Genomic DNA, 18,524 nt, shown 5'->3' on the forward strand with positions numbered 1-18,524 from the left:
CTACTTATAGAAAACTAGTAGCCTAGGGTGTACAGAGATGAGTAAATGACATAAAAATCCACTTCCGGGCCCACTTGGTGTGTGCTTGGGCTGAGCAATGAAGCATTTTCGTGTAGAGACTCTTCTTGGAGTTAAACGCCAGCTTTTATGCCAGTTTGGGCGTTTAACTCCCATTTAGGTGCCAGTTCCGGCGTTTAACGCTGGAATTTCTTGAGGTGACTTTGAACGCCAGTTTGGGCCATCAAATCTTGGGCAAAGTATGGACTATCATATATTGCTGGAAAGCCCAGGATGTCTACTTTCCAACGCCATTGAGAGCGCGCCAATTGGGCTTCTGTAGCTCCAGAAAATCCACTTCGAGTGCAGGGAGGTCAGAATCCAACAGCATCTGCAGTCCTTTTGAGTCTCTGGATCAGATTTTTGCTCAGATCCCTCAATTTCAGCCAGAAAATACCTGAAATCAAAGAAAAACACACAAACTCATAGTAAAGTCCAGAAAGGTGAATTTTAACTAAAAACTAATAAAAATATAATAAAAACTAACTAAAAGATACTAAAAACATACTAAAAACAATGCCAAAAAGCGTACAAATTATCCGCTCATCAAACTCCCGTCTTCTATGGGAGAAGCATCTCTATTCTTACCATTGGAGCAAACAACTTTGAGCTTAAGCCTCAATTAGTTTCTCTGATGCAACAGAATTTCAAGTTTCATGGGCTTCCATTGGAAGATCCTCATCAATTCTTGGCTGAATTTTTGCAAATCTATGACATTGTTAAGACCAATGGAGTTGATCCTGAGGTCTACAGACTTATGCTTTTCCCTTTTGCTGTAAGAGACAGAGCTAGTATATGGTTGAACTCACAACCTAGAGACAGCCTGAACTCTTGGGAAAAGCTGGTCAATGCCTTCTTAGCTAAATTCTTTCCACCTCAAAAGATGAGTAAGCATAGAGTGGAAGTTCAAACCTTCAAACAGAAGGAAGGTGAATCCCTCTATGAAGCTTGGGAAAGATACAAGCAATTGATCAGAAGGTGTCCTTCTGACATGCTTTCAGAATAGAGCATCATAGGTATCTTCTATGATGGTCTGTCTGAGTTATCCAAGATGTCATTGGACCATTCTGTAGGCGGATCTATTCATCTGAAGAAAACGCCTGCAGAAGCCTAGGAACTCATTGAAATGGTTGCAAATAACCAGTTCATGTACACTTCTAAAAGAAATCCTGTGAACAATGGGACAACTCAGAAGAAAGGAGTTCTTGAGATTGATACTCTGAATGCCATATTAACTCATAACAAAATATTGACTTAGCAAGTCAATATGATTTCTCAGAATCTGACTGGATTGCAAGCTGCATCCAGCAGTAATAAAGAAGCATCATCTGAAGGAAAAGCTTATGACCTTGAGAATCCTGCAATGGAAGAGGTGAATTACATGGGAGAACCCTATGGAAACACCTACAATTCTTCATGGAGGAATCACCCAAATTTTTCATGGAAGGATCCACAGAAGCCTCAACAAGGCTTCAATAACAATAATGGTGGGAGAAACAGGTTTGGCAATAGCAAACCTTTCCCATCATCTTCTCAGTAACAGACAGAGAATTCTGAGCAGAGCCTCTCTAGCTTAGCAAACATAGTCTCTGATCTATCTAAGACCACCCTTAGTTTCATGACTGAGGCACGGTCCTCCATAAGAAATTTAGAGGCACAAGTGGGTCAACTGAGTAAAAGAGTCACTGAAACTCCTCCTAGTACTCTCCCAAGCAATACAGAAGAGAATCCAAAAAGAGAGTGCAAGGCCATCCACACGTCCAACATGGCCGAACCTGTAGAGGAGGGAAAGGCAGTGATTCCCAGTGAGGAAGACCTCATGGGACGTTCAATGACCACTAGGGAGTTTCCTCCAGAGGAACCAAAGGAATCTGAGGCTCATCTAGAGACCATAGAGATTCCACTGAACCTCCTATTACCATTCATGAGCTCTGAAGAATACTCTTCTTCTGAAGAAGATGAAGTTACTACTGAAGAGCAAATTACTCAGTATCTAGGAGCAATCATGAAGCTGAATGCCAAATTATTTGGTAATGAGACTTGGGAGGATGAACCTCCATTGCTCATTAATGAACTAAACACCTTGGCTCAGCTGAAGATACCTCAAAAGAAACTGGATCTCGGAAGGTTTTTAATACCTTGCACCATAGGCACCATGACCTTTGAGAAGGCTTTGTGTGACCTGGGGTCACACATAAACCTTATGCCACTCTTCGTAATGGAGAAATTGGGAATCTTTGAGGTGCAAGCTGCAAGAATCTCACTAGAAATGGCAAACAAATCAAAGAAACAGGCTTATGGACTTGTAGAGGATGTTTTGGTAAAGGTTGAAGGCCTTTACATCCCTGCTGACTTCATAATCCTAGACACTGAGAAGGAGGAGGATGAATCAATCATCCTTGGAAGACCCTTCCTAGCCACAGTAAGAACTGTGATTGATGTGGACAGAGGAGAGTTAGTCCTTCAATTGAATGAAGACTACCTTGTGTTTAAGGCTCAAGGATCTCCCTTTGCAACCATGGAGAGGAAGCATGAAAAGCTTCTCTCAATACAGAGTCAAACAAAGCCCCCACATTCAAACTCTAAGTTTGGTGTTGGGAGGCTCCAACCATGCTCTGAATATCTGTGAAGCTCCATGAGAGCCCACTGTCAAGCTATTGACATTAAAGAAGCGCTTATTGGGAGGCAACCCAATTTTTATTTATCTATGTTAAATTTCCATTTTCCATTGTTATTTTATGTTTTCTTTAGGTTGATGATCATGTGGAGTCACAAAAACAACTGCAAAAATCAAAGTAAATTCAAAAACAGCATTAAAAATAGCACACCCTGGAGGAGGAGCATACTGGCGTTTAAACGCCAGTAAGGGTAGCAGAATGGGTGTTAAACGCCCAGTCTGGCACCATTCTGGGCGTTTAACGCTATAAAAGGGCACCAGACTGGCGTTTAATGCCAAGAAAAGGGCACTAAGCTGGCGTTAAACGCCAGAAAGGGAAGAAAAGCTGGCGTTTAATGCCAGGAATGGGCAACAACCTGGCGTTTAATGCCAGGATTAGCACTCAGAGGGCGTTTACACACCAGAATGGTGCAGGGATGAAAAATCCTTGACACCTCAGGATTTGTGGACCCCACAGGATCCCCACCTACCTCAACTCACTCTCTCTTCTTCACACATTCCAATATCACCCTTCCCCAAATACCCCTCACCAATCACCTCCATTTTTCTTCCCTAATACCCTTCACCAATCACCTCCATCCACTCTTCCCCAAACACCCCACCTACCCCCATCATTCAAATTTCAAAATCTTTCCCTCGCAAACCCAACCCTCACACACGGACACCCGTCTCTCCACTTCTATATAAACCCATCCTCCCTCCTTCATTTTCACACATCAGAAACATTTCTTTCCCCCCTTGGCCGAACCACTCACACCTCTCTATCTCCTCTATTTTCTTCTTCTTCTCCTCCCTTTTTTCTTCTTTTGCTCGAGGACGAGCAAACCTTTTAAGTTTGGTGTGGTAAAAGCGTTGCTTTTTATTTTTCCATAACCATTTATGGCACCTAAGGCCGGAGAAACCTCTAGAAAGAGGAAAGGGAAGGCAAAAGCTTCCACCTTCGAGTCATAGGAGATGGAGAGATTCATCTCAAAGGTCCATCAAGACCATTTCTATGAAGTTGTAGCCAAGAAGAAGGTGATTCCTGAGGTCCCTTTCATGCCCAAAAGGAATGAGTATTCGGAGATCTGACATGAGATTCGAAGAAGAGGTTGGAAAGTTCTCACCAACCCCATTTAACAAGTCAGAATCTTAATGGTTTAAGAGTTCTATGCTAATGCATGGATCACCAAGAACCATGACCAAAGTTTGAACCCGAACCCAAAGAATTGGCTTACCATGGTTCAGGGGAAATACTTAGATTTCAGTCCGGAAAATGTAAGGTTGGCATTCAACTTGCCAATGATGCAAGGAGATGCACACCCCTACACTAGAAGGGTCAACTTTGATCAAAGCTTGGACCAAGTCCTCATGGACATATGTGTGGAAGGAGCTTAGTGGAAAAGAGACTCCAAAGGCAAGCTGGTTCAATTGAGAAGGCATTACCTTAAACCCGTGGCTAAAGGATGGTTAGAATTCATCCAACGCTCCATCATTCCTACTAGCAACCGATCCAAAGTGACTGTAGATCGGGCTATCATGATCCATTGTATCATGATTGGAGAAGAAGTAGAAGTTCATGAGGTCATATCTCTAGAACTTTATAAAGTGGCTAACAAAACCTCCACTTTAGCAAGGTTAGCCTTCCCTCATCTCATTTGTCACCTATGCAATTTAGCTGGAATTGTCATAGAGGAAGATATCCTCATTGAAGAGGACAAGCCCATCACTAAAAAGAGGATGGAGCAAACAAGAGAGCCCACTCATGGACCTCAACAAGAGCATGAGGAAGTCCCTCATCAAGAAATCCCTGAGATGCCTCAAGGGATGCATTTTCCTCCACACAACAATTGGGAGAAACTCAATACCTCTTTGGGAGATTTGAGTTCCAATATGGAGCAACTAAGGATAGAGCACCAAGAGCACTCCATTATTCTCCATGAAATTAAAGAGGATCAAATAGCCTTGAGGGAAGAGCAACAAAGGCAAGGAAGAGACAATGAGGAGATCAAGCACTCCATAGGATCTTCAAGAAGAAGAACTAGCCGCCATCACTAAGGTGGACCCGTTCTTTAATCTCCTTGTTCTTATTTTTCTGTTTTTCGACTTTTATGCTTCATGTTTTATCTATGTTTGTGTCTTTATTACATGATCATTAGTGTCTAGTGTCTATGTCTTAAAGCGATGAATAATTCCATAAATCCTTCACCTTTCTTAAATGAAAAATGTTCCTAATTATAAAAGAACAAGAAGTACATGAATTTCAAATTTTATCTTGAAATTAGTTTAATTATTTTGATGCGGTGGCAATACTTTTTGTTTTTCTGAATGAATGCTTCAACAGTGCATATTTTTTATAGTGAAGTTTATGAATGTTAAAATTGTTGACTCTTGAAAGAATCATGACCAAAGAGAAATGTTATTGATAATCTGAAAAATCATGAAATTGATTCTTGAAGCAAGAAAAGGCAGTGAAAAAGAATAAGTGGCGGAAAAAAAAGAGAGAAGAAAGAAAAAGCAAGCAGAAAAAGCCAATAGCCCTTTAAACCAAAAGGCAAGGGTAAAAAGGATCCAAGGCTTTGAGCATTAATGGATAGGAGGACCCACAGGAGTAAAATCCTGGCCTAAGCGGCTAAATCAAGCTGTCCCTAACCATGTGCTTGTGTCATGAAGGTCCAAATGAAAAGCTTGAGACTGAATGGTTAAAGTCGTGATCCAAAGCAGAAAGAGTGTGCTTAAGAACTCTGGACACCTCTAACTGGGGACTTTAGCAAAGTTGAGTCACAATCTGAAAAGGTTCATCCAGTTATGTGTCTGTGGCATTTATGTATCCGGCGGTAATACTGGAAAACAAAGTGCTTAGGGTCACGGCCAAGACTCATAAAGTAGCTATGTTCAAGAATCAACATAATGAACTAGGAGAATCAATAACACTATCTTAATTCTGAATTCCTGGAGATGCCAATCATTCTAAACTTCAAAGGATAAAGTGAGATGCCAAAACTGTTCAGAAGCAAAAAGCTACTAGTCTCGCTCATCTAATTAGAGCTAAGCTTCATTGATTTTTTGGAATTCATTGTATATTCTCTTCTTTTTATTCTTTTTTTTTAGTTGCTTGGGGACAAGCAACAATTTAAGTTTGGTGTTGTGATGAGCGGATAATTTATATGCTTTTTGGCATTGTTTTTAGGTAGTTTTTAGTATGATTTAGTTAGTTTTTAGTATATAATTATTAGACTTTATGCAAAAATCACATTTATGGACTTTACTATGAGTTTGTGTGTTTTTTTGTGATTTTAGGTATTTTCTGGCTGAAATTGAGGGACCTGAGCAAAAATCTGATTCAGAGGCTGAAAAAGGACTACAGATGTTGTTGGATTCTGACCTCCCTGCACTCAAAATGAATTTTTCTGGCGCTACAGAAGCCCAATTGGCGCGCTCTTAATTGCGTTGGAAAGTAGACATCTTGGGCTTTCCAGCAATGTATAATAGTCCATACTTTGTCCGAGATTTGATGGCCTAAATTGGCGTCAAAACACCGGTCAGAGACCTTTTTCTGGTGTTAAACGCCAGAACTGGCATAAAAGCTGGAGTTAAACGCCCAAACTGGCACCAGAGCTGGCATTTAACTCCAAGAAAAGCCTATGCACATGAAAGCTTCAATGCTCAGCCCAAGCACACACCAAGTTGGCCCCGGAAGTGAATTTCTGCATCATTTACTTATTTCTGTAAACCCTAGGTTACTAGTTCACTATAAATAGGAGCTTTTACTATTGTATTTTCATCTTTTTGATCATATTTGATCTTGGGATCAGGTCTTTGAACCCTTTTTTGATTGTTTTGGCCATTCGGCCATGCCTAGACCTTGTTCTTATGTATTTTCAACGGTGGAGTTTCTACACATCATAGATTAAGGTGTGGAGCTCTGCTATTCCTCATGAATTAATGCAAAGTACTATTGTTCTTCTATTCAATTCAAGGTTATTCTTATTCTAAGATATTCACTCGCACTTCAACCTGATGAATGTGATGATCTGTGACATTCATCATCATTCTCCCTTATGAACACGTGCCTGACAACCACTTCCATTCTACATACAATAGCTTGAGTGTGTATCTCTTGGCCTCCTGGTTCACGATGCATGGTTGCCTCTCCTGACAACAGATCCTTCCATTCCGTGCGATCAGAGTCTTCGTGGTATAAGCTAGAATCAATTGGCAGTATTCTTGAGATCCGAAAAGTCTAAACCTTGTCTGTGGTATTTCGAGTAGGATCTGGGATAGGATGACTGTGACGAGGTTCAAACTCGCGAGTGCTGGGCACAGTGGCAATGCGCTAAAGGATCAATGGATCTTATTCCGACACGATCGAGAACCGACAGATGATTAGCCCTACGTAACTCGTGACCGGACCATTTTCACTGAGGGGATGGACGGTAGCCATTGGCAATGGTGATCCCCTAACATACAGCTTGCCATGGAAAGGAGTATGTAAGATTGGATGAAGACAATAGGAAAGCAGAGATTCAGGAGGAACAAAGCATCTCCATACGCTTATCTGAAATTCCCACCAATGAATTACAAAAGTATCTCTATCTTATTTTATGTCTTATTTATCTTTTAATTATCAAAACCCCATAACCATTTGAATCTGCCTTACTGGAATTTACAAGATGACCATAGCTTGCTTCAAGCCGACAATCTCCCTGCAATCAACCCTTACTCACGTAAGGTATTACTTGGATGACCCAGTGTACTTGCTGGTCAGCTACTCGGAGTTATGAAGAAGTGTGAGAATCACGATTCTGTGTACCAAAGATTCAACGAGGAATGAAAGCACAAGTCTCCTTGATGTGAGCTCCTCAAAAAGTCCAACTTAAGGACTTTAAATCAAAGTGCTACTTGGGAGACACCCCACCGTGGTAACATCCTTCTAACCCCTTTCTTCTTTTAGCTTTTGCTTATTGAATTTTGTTTCTTTTGGTTAGTTTAATTTAATTTGATTCTAGGCTTATTTTAGTTGCATTTTAGTTTTGCTCCTATATTTTTGAAGAATAATATGTTTTGGAGTTGAAAACCTTTAGTTGATATCATGCTTGGTGCCTTAGAGGCATTAAAATTTTGCGGAAACAGGGCAGTGTGCGTACGCACACACTGTGTGTGCGTACGCATACAAAAGTCCCATTTCCATTGCCTTGTGCGTACGCACACCAACACCAAATCCTGCATGTTGTGCGTATGCACCCCGTTGTGCGTACGCAAACCCATTTACACCCCCTCTGTTCGCACCCAAGCCTTTTACACCTCTGTACATACGCATGTCCGTGTGCGTACACACACATGATCCTAAAAAAATTGCCCTTTGTGCGTACGCAACCTCCGGTGCGTACACACACAAATCCCTTCCTTAATAAATTGTGCGTGCGCACCGAGATGTACGTACGCACACTTAGCTGTGCGTACACACAAGTACTATTTTGGGCATACTTTAGTTTTTTTTTGGTTGTTGCTTAAATAAGTTACAAGTATTTCTTTGATGATTAATTGGGCTTAATGTTGATTGAAATTACCTTGAAAGTTGATAGATATGTGCACAATGTGTCAAGTGTTCCATGAAATGCCTGAATGAACTTTTAGTTTAATGCATGTGTTGTAGCTACCATATGTGTTGGACTATATCCTTGTTTGGAATTTGATTCAAGAATGGTACACTTTTGAATGATTATGATGTTATTTTGGAATGAAATTTCAATAATGTACTTGTTGTTGCTTTGAGTCGCTAGCACCAAATTAATATGGAAATTGACATTTGATTTGTTATTTGGTAAAATTTTTAACAAGTGCATATTGAATTTAGTAAATTGAATTGCTTGTTCATCATGTTTTTTTTTAAATCAATATAATCATATAACAAGGTCTTTGTTTCTTTTTAATGTTTTGAATTTGTTTGAGTTGATTTGACTTGATTCTTATCAAACTTGTCACTTTTTGCGACAAGCACCTTGTCTATGTGATTATTTCATTAATTTTCAAGGATAAATAAGTATTTTTCTTTTCATCATTGAATTAGTTATTGTTTGTTGTGCTAATTTATATTAATTTTGTGCTTTCACTTGCACAATTTTAATATCCAATATTTCCTAAATTCAGTTTACTCTTGCTACAATTGCCTAAGCTTGCTTATGTTTGATTGATGCTTATTCATTGCGTGCAACTTAGGCCAATTAATTGAGGAACTCATGCTTACTTCTTTTTTATTATGTGGTTGCCGTTTTAACTGGCCAATGTGTGTGTTCTAACCATGCGCACATTTAGAATACACACATTGTATTTTATCATACCACACCCATATGAAGTCTTTCTCAAATTCTGTTTAATTATTTTATACAGCAGCCCGAGCCCTAATGCCCACCAGCTGAAGGTGGAGCCTCATAGTTCTTTACCTCTGGATTGTGTGTATGCACGGAGGACCGTGCAAAGATTAAGTGTGGGGAGGACTCGCAATTTTGGGGCGTAAAACTCTCTTTCCAAACACTTTTCACTATTTCTTGTTTTTAGTTATTATGTTTTTTTATGAATATTTGTTGCTAGTTTTTACTTTTGAACCGTACCTTGTTTATTTTGCTTATATATACGTGTGTCCTAGTTCGCTTATAGTTTTATTGTTGTAAATATTTTCATGTTGTCTAGTATAGGAAATAAGTTGGTAAAAACAACAAAGGAATGTTCAAAAAATCTCTTTTAGGGTGTTCCATTGATTAGATTTGAAAACTTATTTTTTCACTTGCTTGAAGTATTTTGTGGAACACAGAAAAGAGCAAGAACAAGACACCAAGTAAGATTTAAGCTTTAATTGTGTGTTTGCATATTTTCAATCGCAAATTTTGTTCTTGTGTGCTATACTCCTTTTATGATTGTCATCTTAGATTTGCTTGAGTCTTTATGTCCTATATTTGATATTTTGAATGCATTTAGTATGATTGATGCCATTTTTTGAAATCAAAACTCACTAACCCATATAGCCATACCCTTATATCTACCTTTGTAACCTACTTTTGAGCCTTTTAATCCCCCTTTTGTTCTAATTTTAATCACATCATTCCCCCTAAGCGGAAAACCATTAATGTCCATGAATTATATCTCTGATTAGCTTGGGTTGAGGAGTGTGTATTACTCGAGTGGGGGGGGGAATTTGTGGAGAAACATTGGTAGGAAGTTTACTTTGGGTATTCGTTGAAAAATTTTGGAAAAATAGATAAACATTCATGCATTCATCCTAAAACATATGCATCTCTTTTTTATGATAAAAGAAAAAAATGTGGTGTATATACTTTTGCATGATAAAAAAAATGCATATGTGTGGGAATTAGAAAAAAGATGCATGAGGGAGTGTGAAAAAGGAGATGAATGGGAAGTTAGGTTGTTTTCTCTTGAGTAAATAGGGTGATATAGGATTATGTGGGATACTTGAACTAATCAAAGATCCAATCTACTGGTCTACTTAACCATATTAATCCTACCCTTACCCTAATCCCATTACAACCCTCCAAAGACCTCATGATAATTGCATTCATGCATCAAGTATTTGTTGATTTTTAGATAACTAGCAAATCCTAGAAAACATGACTAAAAGAGAATTGAGTGATTAAGCCCTAAAAACTGAGCGATTAGAGCGTATACACATCCGGTGAGGGTTCGATTGCTCAATTCTATTATTCCTGTTCTTATTTGTGTTTTCTAGCAAGTGCCGAATTAATTTTTGAAAAATTCGAATCAAATCTTTGGATATTGATCATATTACATTAATTTCTTGCCTCAACTCTAATGTTTTACTTTGAATTGATTGGAATTCTATTGTTTGTTTTTGCCGAATTCAGTAGGAATCTTAGTATAGATATAAGTAGGTAATATTTAGCATGGTTGCATGCATGTAGATACTGCATTACATAAGTTGATAAGTTTCTTGCCCTTTTACCCTCCTCCTTTGATTGTGTTTAGCATGAGGACATGCTATAGTTTAAGTGCGGGAGAATTGATGAGTCTATATTTGATGATAATTTTTGTCTTGAATTGGACGTATTTCATCACATAAACTCACACTTATACATTTAAATAGCATACTTTTGTGTTTTCTCTCTAAATTATGTCTAATTGTGAAAACATGTTATTTTGTACTTAATTTAATCAATTTTTATTCCACCTTCATTCCATTCGATGTCTTGAAATTTTTTATGAGTGATTTCAAGTGTAATAGGTAGGAATGACTTGATAAGAGTGGAAGAGAAGCATGCAATTAGGAAAAAACATGAAGAAACAAAGTAGAAGAGCTTTCCAGAGTGTGCGTACGCACAACCTCCCGTGCGTACGCATGAGATGAAAATCAGCAAGTGTGCGTACACACACACCTATGCGTACGCACAAGTCCCAGCGCATGACTTCATTAAAAAGTCACGTGGCTCACATTTTTTGAGGCTTGTTGGCCCATTTCTGCTTGGTCTGAAGCATATATGGAAGGGCTAGAAAGGGGAGAAGGGACACAACACACTTAGGCATTTTTAGATAGTTTTATGAAGTTTTAGTTTAGTTTTCTTAGGTTTTCTCTCAACTTTCTTAGGGTTTAATTAGGGTTTATACTATAAGTTTACATTTTCTTTATCTTGGATTCTAGCTTGTTTCCATTGTGTATTTCTTAATTTTCTCTTTATTTATACTACTTGTTCTATGCTTTCTTATATTTTAATTCACTTTATCGATACATATATACTTTTGTAATTTTGAGTTCTAGTTGATGAATTTGATGTTTATTAGTTACTACATGTTTGTTTGAGTTGCCATTGTTGACTTTATTCATTGATTGTTCATAGTTTCAAGTATTTTTGCAATATGGCTATGTTTTGTGATTATACCCACCAAGTGTTTGTGGAAATGTCAATTTTGAATATGGAGTAGATTTTCACTCCTTGACTTGGGAAAATGAGTATATAGGATACTAGAGTCATAATGTCTGACATTTAGTGATAATTCTTAGATTGTTAGTTGTCCTTGTTTCCAGTAACGCTAGTTTTTTACTAAGATAATTAGTATGTTAGTTAGGATTTATGGATTAAGAACAATTATACTCACTAGACTTACTCTTCGATGTTAAGGATTGACTAAGTGAGATTAATCCATTATAATTACCATGGTTGTCATTTTGAGAAGGAAGGAATTTCCTAACTCAACCCAAGCCAAGGTTCCATTTATGTTTTGAACCACAATCCAATCATTTTGAGCTTTACTTGTTCTTGTTACATTAATAGTTCCTTAATTCATTTATTAGTTTATTAATTGCAGTCTTGATTGTTCTTTAATTCCTTTACTTGTTTGCTTCATTATTGAACCCCCGATTTCACAACCAACTATGTACACTTGTGGTCACTAGTTCCTTGGGAAGACGATCCGTGACTTCAAACTCCCGGTTTATATTTGTTTTGGATTGTGATAATCTTTTATTTAAACTTTGATTGAGATGATCGATTATCGGTTTGGACTATGATATCAACGGATTTGTTTTGTCTAAATTTTCGAACTGGTATAATTTTCTTTATCAATGCGCAAACAATTATGATGCATGTCTATTCCTAGTGCAAGTAATAAGCTCATTTGTCGGTTATACACCCGCTCCCGTCAATATTCGTTAATCATATCCAAATGTGGCTTTCCAGTTTGCATACCGCTTGTACACACCTCCTGCCAATACATGGTGGCTTTTCCTCGCGGACGTATGCCTGACATACCTTTGTGAACACCTCTTATCGTCACATGCTGCAGCCCCAAGTCGAAAGTATGTATAACAAAACCTCTGTGAACATCCCCTATCGTCACAGGCTGTGGTCCTAGGCCGAAAGTTTCCTAGAATTAAGTCTTAGTGGTCGCACCACCATCTATCTGACTGCCTTTCTACAGCAGATTTTCACATAATCTTTTGGGATAAGTACTGTTTTGGTCCCTAACGTTGAAGGTCAGAATCGAAACAATCCCTGCTGTTATTTTCGATTTAGAATAATCCTTAACATTTTTTTCGTATTAAAATTGTTCTTTTTAATAAAATTTTTAATTTTATTCCTAAACTACCCCTACTTTAATAAAAAAATTATAAAATTAAAAAAAAAACAACGCGTGTGTGTGTAGGGAGGGGGGAGGGGAAAGCACGTGGGGGTGGGGGTGGGGGAAGGGGAGAGGAGGAGGGGGAGGGGGATGGGGAGGGGAAAGGGGAAAGGAGGGAGGGGGATGGTGGCGACGAAGCTTGGAGCCGCCATCGCCGTCGTCGTGACCGTCGCCATTGGGGATCGTGAGGGAGAGAGGAGACGCAAGCCATTGCCGCCGCCTCGCCGCCTCCGCCTCACAACCTCGCCGCCTCGCTGCCTCTGCCTTGTCGCCTCGCAACCTCGCTTCTGCTTTCTTGCTTCCTACTTTCTTGCTTCTGTTTTCTTGCTTTCCTGCTTTCTTGCTTCTGCTTCCTTGTATCTATTTCTTCTCCTTGGTTTGGTGTTGGTGTTGCCGTGTTAGTGTTGGTGTTAGTGTTGGTGTTGGTGGTGTTGGTAGTGGTGCTAGTTGTGGTGGTGGTGGTGTTGGTGGTGGTGCTGGTGGTGGTGTTGGTGCTGGTTATGATGGTGGTGTTGGTGTTGGTGTTGGTGTTGATGTTGGTGGTGGTGGTGGTGGTGGTGTTGGTGCTGGTTGTGGTGGTGGTGGTGGTGGTGTTGGTGTTGGTGGTGGTGTTGGTGCTGGTTGTGGTGGTGGTGTTGGTGTTGGTGTTGGTATTGCTGTTGGTGGTGGTGTTGGTGGTGGTGCTGGTGGTGGTGTTGGTGCTGGTTGTGGTAGTGGTGTTGGTGTTGATGGAGGAGGTAATTGTGCTGGTAGTGGTGAGGGTATTTTTGTCCGAAAAAAATTAAAAGGACGATTTTAATACGAAAAAAAATGTTAAGGATGATTCTAAATCGAAAATAACAGCAGGGACGGTTTCGATTCTGACCCTCAACGTTAGGGACCAAAACAGTACTTATCCTTAATCTTTTTCATTATTCACCATCAATTACTCTTTTTGGTTACACATCTTTATTTCACACCTCTATTCAGAACCTCGTCACTTCTTTATTCTCTTTGTTTTCTTCTTTTTCTTTTTCTTTTTTCAGTCTTTTACTTTATAAATCTCAAAATATCTAATCATGTTCGCATTATTCTCTCGCCTTTCACTAAATGTCTTGTGAAAGGAGAATCATAAAACTCTTTAATAGTACTCTATGTTTCTAATACTTTTAGAAATTATATTTTAAATTCCAAGTTTGTAAGTATTTATTTTTGTTCCAATATTTTTAGAAAAATATTAATTAAATCTCACATATTTTAATATTTATAAAAGTAACCCATAATTTTTATGAAATATTCGTTCATCTCTGAACTCTTACTTTTTACTCAAAATACTCTGAAACTTATATATATACAAAATCAATCTCAACTTTTATCAAAATATAATTTCATTCTCAAAATAATAATGTTATGTTGGTGACAAATACATCTCTTAAAACCCAAAAATTCTTTATTGAAATCTATTCGAAAATATATATTATTTTTAATCCGTTTTCGAGTTTTACGGTTACCAATTTTTCACTGTTTTTTAGTTAATCTCTTGGCCATCAATCCTCATCAATTTTTCTCAATAATTTTGCATAAACCAGCCCCAAAATTCACTTAAAACTCTTCAGTTCTGGGCTGTATCCATCAAGCCCAAACCATAATCTCAATATATCAACAAAATTCAACATAACTTAATTCAAACTCAAACAATAATCAATCAAACTAACATTCACTTATCACATTAATATTTAATCGGTGAAAATTACTAAACTCTACCTTCATACAATATCATAATAACCAAAGCTCTAGAGAAAGCTCTTGAACGAGAAATTAAAGATGAAAACATCGAAAATCTGCTACTCCTTCCAACTCTTCAATTCGGCCGAGACATGCAAGGGGAACATCGGCTTCTCCGTCGACTTCTACCGAACAAAAGTGACGTTAACGTGAAAAGGAGGAAGATACGAACACTTTAATCAGTTTAGATTTTTTATTAGAATTTTGGATTTCGAGAAATCGAGGTTAGAAGCTCGAAGGTTTCACGGTTTCTTTCTCTAACCCACGGTTTATTTTTCTTTCTTTTTTTTCCTTATGACTTCGGTTAATAAGAGAAGGCGAGATGATGATGATTAATGAATAAGGGGGTTAGGTATTGCAAACGGGGTTGGATGTCACTTCCTTAAGCTACTGAGTCAGCGATTTAAGTTATAAATGTCTTAAACAAATAATTGTGAAAATTGGGTTGAAACCTGAAACACTTAACACACGGATCACCGCATCAAATGGTATAAAAGAGAATTAAAATACACAAAAAATATCTCTAGAAAGCAAGTTTACAACCATAGAACAACTTTGGAAAGGAATTGTAATATCATGCTAATCGTATGAATAAGTGGGTGAAGACTTGATAAAACCACTCAATTAAACATAATGTAAATCATAAAATAATGGTTTATCATGGGTATATTAAAACACAAGTAATAATATATATAGGGTTAAATATATATGAGTTACTAATATAAATGACATTCGTAACTTAATGAGAAAAGGTATATGATAGAGCATTAGCAACTCTAAATCCATCAAATAGTACCGATATTTATTTATATCGGCGGATATCGAACTCGATAAGAATAATAAAAAAATAATATTATTATATAAACCTTATTATAACTATGGCATAAATAACATAATACTAAAATTATATTATCATTTTTTAATTTGCAAGGCTCAGAAACGACAAAATAAAATTAATCACTGAAAACTAAAATGTCATTTAGTTACGAAAAAATTAGGATGCTACACAAGTCTTTCTCAAAAAGGTTCTCATAATGCCATAAAAAGTTGTACAATTGGCATTGATTTGCTGAATATCGTTTGTCAATGGATAAGATATTTTATTGTACCTTTCCATACAACAATTTTCAGAATTCTTAAAAAAAAAATGCCATCCAAACCATCAATTTTAGTACCAATTTGCTTCTCTTGTTCATCCTCAATCTTGAAATCTTTGATTAGGCTTATAACAGCGTCCCGAACAAAGTGGAATCCCTCCTGTCTATATAGGACAATTGTCGACACCAATCCACCAAGCATCTATGTTAACTCAATATTATAGAGTCCCAAGTAACACAACTTAAATCAAAAGTACTTGTCTTGTTATTTTTCAATTACCTTGTTAACACAAGAGATTTTGGCAACTCAAGGATGTTAAAAAACACCAGCACATAAACTATATGCTCACACAAAATTTTAAAAGATTCCGTCCTTAAGCATGAACAACTGAATTTCGTCATTTCGTTGTTAACAAACCTCCCATGAATTATTTAGACTTCTATATTTAGATATTTTGTAAAGAACAAAGGACTTAAATGCCACATCTTGCACAACTTTTATTCTTGCAGCCCTAACAAGTATTGGTCAAAATAAAAAATCTCTCTCTTGTATAGACATTTGATACAAACCTTTTCAGAGGTTCCAATGCTATTTTAAGTACCAGAAAATCAAATATGGAAATATAGTCAGTTTCAATATCCTTATATCACAAGTAGATAAGACATCGCTAAAATACTTTATGAAATCAACTAATTAATCTAGGATCAAAGCAATTATGATTGTGCGACTCAACAAACAATGCCACATACCATCTTCTAGTGTAAACCACAAAACGAACGACAAACTTAGCTAGGAAACTACAACGGTCTTATATTTTGGCTTTCTTTTTCTATTTTTAATATTATAATATTTTTTTTGTGTAAATTCCTCATGAGAGCACACAAATACATATTTTTCTTTGCTGTTTTTTCAAGTCTTACTCTTCCTAGCACCAAAACTAGTAGATTTTGTATAATGGTTATAGAAATCAAATGCTATCTGAAGATTAGGAAAATGAAAACATTCCATCTCATGAGCACCTATATTCAAAAAATCAACCATGACAATATTTTCAATATCATTTATTCAATATATTTCATCTACCTGATGTGAAAACTTGTTCCCATCAAAGATTGCTTGAAATTTTTGCTCCTCCAAGCCCTCAGAATTCACAACTTTCTCCTCAATTTCATCTTTGATATATTTCTTGAAATTTTTCTGTATCAACTACCTCTTTTATTATTTCATCAAAGAATACTTTTTCTTCCATTTTATAATCCATCTCAAGATTCTGCACAATAATTTCGTTTGTAACCGAATCATTTACCATTTGTCTCTGAAGTGATAAATTCAAATCATTTATAACTTTTTTGTGCTCTTGATTTATTATTAGCAAAAAGATAAAAAATATTTTTTCTAATCCTTCTAAATTTATATTTTACTTAATACCAATACTTCTTCCAAGCTAAAAAAAAGAATAGTATTCTAATAAAATAAAGGTCCACAAAACCAACAACATGAAAAAATAGAATTGTGAAGAAATTGTAAAATCCGGTTAATTAATGGCTAATTAACCCATAAGTGAGAATTTATTCTAGAAAGTCTAAAATGTGATTTTTATGGCTAAATGTGATAGAAGAGACTGAGACGAGAATTTCGGTACCAATTTTATAGAATTCGGACCAAGATTGGACCGAACGGGCCAAACCGGCCCAACCGGACCCAAAGTGGGCCCTTGGCCCAACATAACTTAACCAAAACCCTAGTTTTCAGCACTCTCTCTCCTCACACAACACTCAAACACGCTGAATTGAAGAGAGGGGAGGAAGAACACTCTCTCTCAAGTTCTTTCTCTCACTTGATCTTCAAACCACCATAACTTTTGATCTAGAGCTCCGATTGCCACTCCGTTTGCGGCCACACGTTCACCGTGGAGAGCTCTACAAAACCCATACAATTAATCTTGAGGTAAGCCACGTTTTGCTCTTCGAAATTCCAGCCTTGTTTTCGAGTTTTATGAGCAAAAATGTTGAGATTTTGGGTTCTTTGATGTTATAGGACCCAACTCTCTTGAAGGAGAAGGTTAATCTTGTCTCCTTAGACCTTGGGTGTGGTAAGATTCTCAGCCCTAGTGTGATTTTGTGATTTTATGATGTTTGGGTTTTGAGATGTTGTGTATGGGTATGATGGTTGTGGCTTAGGTTGTGTATGTGTGGATATTGGAGCTTGATTGGTGACTTTGAAAAGCTTGGAAAGGGTTTGGTGGTGAAAAATCTGTTCTTGGAGGTATTGAGACCTTGAGAGCTTGTGGATAAGTGATTTGGAAGTGCTCCGGTGGAGCTTGGGAAATTCGGCTAAGGTATGGTTTCGGTTTCCCGTATCTAATATGTAATGTGGTAGGAAATACTTAGGCTAGAGGCCCTAAGATAGGCATTGAATTGTTGATGTTGTTGAATGATTGAGATATATGATGTGGTCATATATGTGATGATGATTATTGATGCCTTGGTGGTATGATGTATGAGAAATATGCATGTTGTGATATATGCTTGATGATTGGTTATGGTTGAATTGTGGGTTGAACCATGTTGATGGTGAGTATGATGTTGATTGTGTACAATAATGATTTATTGGAATTGGTGTTGTTGAGAATTGGCATGAGGAATAGTATATGATATGTCAATGTGTTTGAGTTTGAGCCACTTGGGTGAAGTGGGATAAAATGATGAGATAGTGATTTTGTATATTGTGGTCATGTGTCAATGTGTGAGTTGAGGAGGCTTGATGTTGAATTTGATACATTTTGATTGATTTCAAAGAAAAG

The 18,524-nt window shown here is 37.3% G+C and overlaps 1 protein-coding gene and 1 non-coding gene across 2 annotated transcripts; one reads left to right on the plus strand and one right to left on the minus strand.

The window, feature by feature from the left end:
- Positions 1 to 946: 946 nt before the first annotated feature.
- On the minus strand, positions 947 to 1,054 carry LOC130972115 (small nucleolar RNA R71). Its single transcript, XR_009083312.1, has one exon. It is a non-coding gene; the product is annotated as a small nucleolar RNA R71 (small nucleolar RNA).
- An 11,895-nt stretch (positions 1,055 to 12,949) lies between these two features.
- Positions 12,950 to 15,892, plus strand: LOC130966168 (uncharacterized). Its single transcript, XM_057890937.1, has 3 exons — positions 12,950 to 13,215; positions 13,262 to 13,382; positions 15,845 to 15,892. The coding sequence occupies exons 1-3, from the start codon at positions 12,950 to 12,952 to the stop codon at positions 15,890 to 15,892; spliced, it is 435 nt and encodes a 144-aa protein (XP_057746920.1).
- The last annotated feature ends 2,632 nt before the right edge of the window (positions 15,893 to 18,524 follow it).

The sequence above is a fragment of the Arachis stenosperma genome, chromosome 3 (assembly GCF_014773155.1).
Source record: "Arachis stenosperma cultivar V10309 chromosome 3, arast.V10309.gnm1.PFL2, whole genome shotgun sequence".
Classification (NCBI taxonomy): domain Eukaryota; kingdom Viridiplantae; phylum Streptophyta; class Magnoliopsida; order Fabales; family Fabaceae; genus Arachis; species Arachis stenosperma.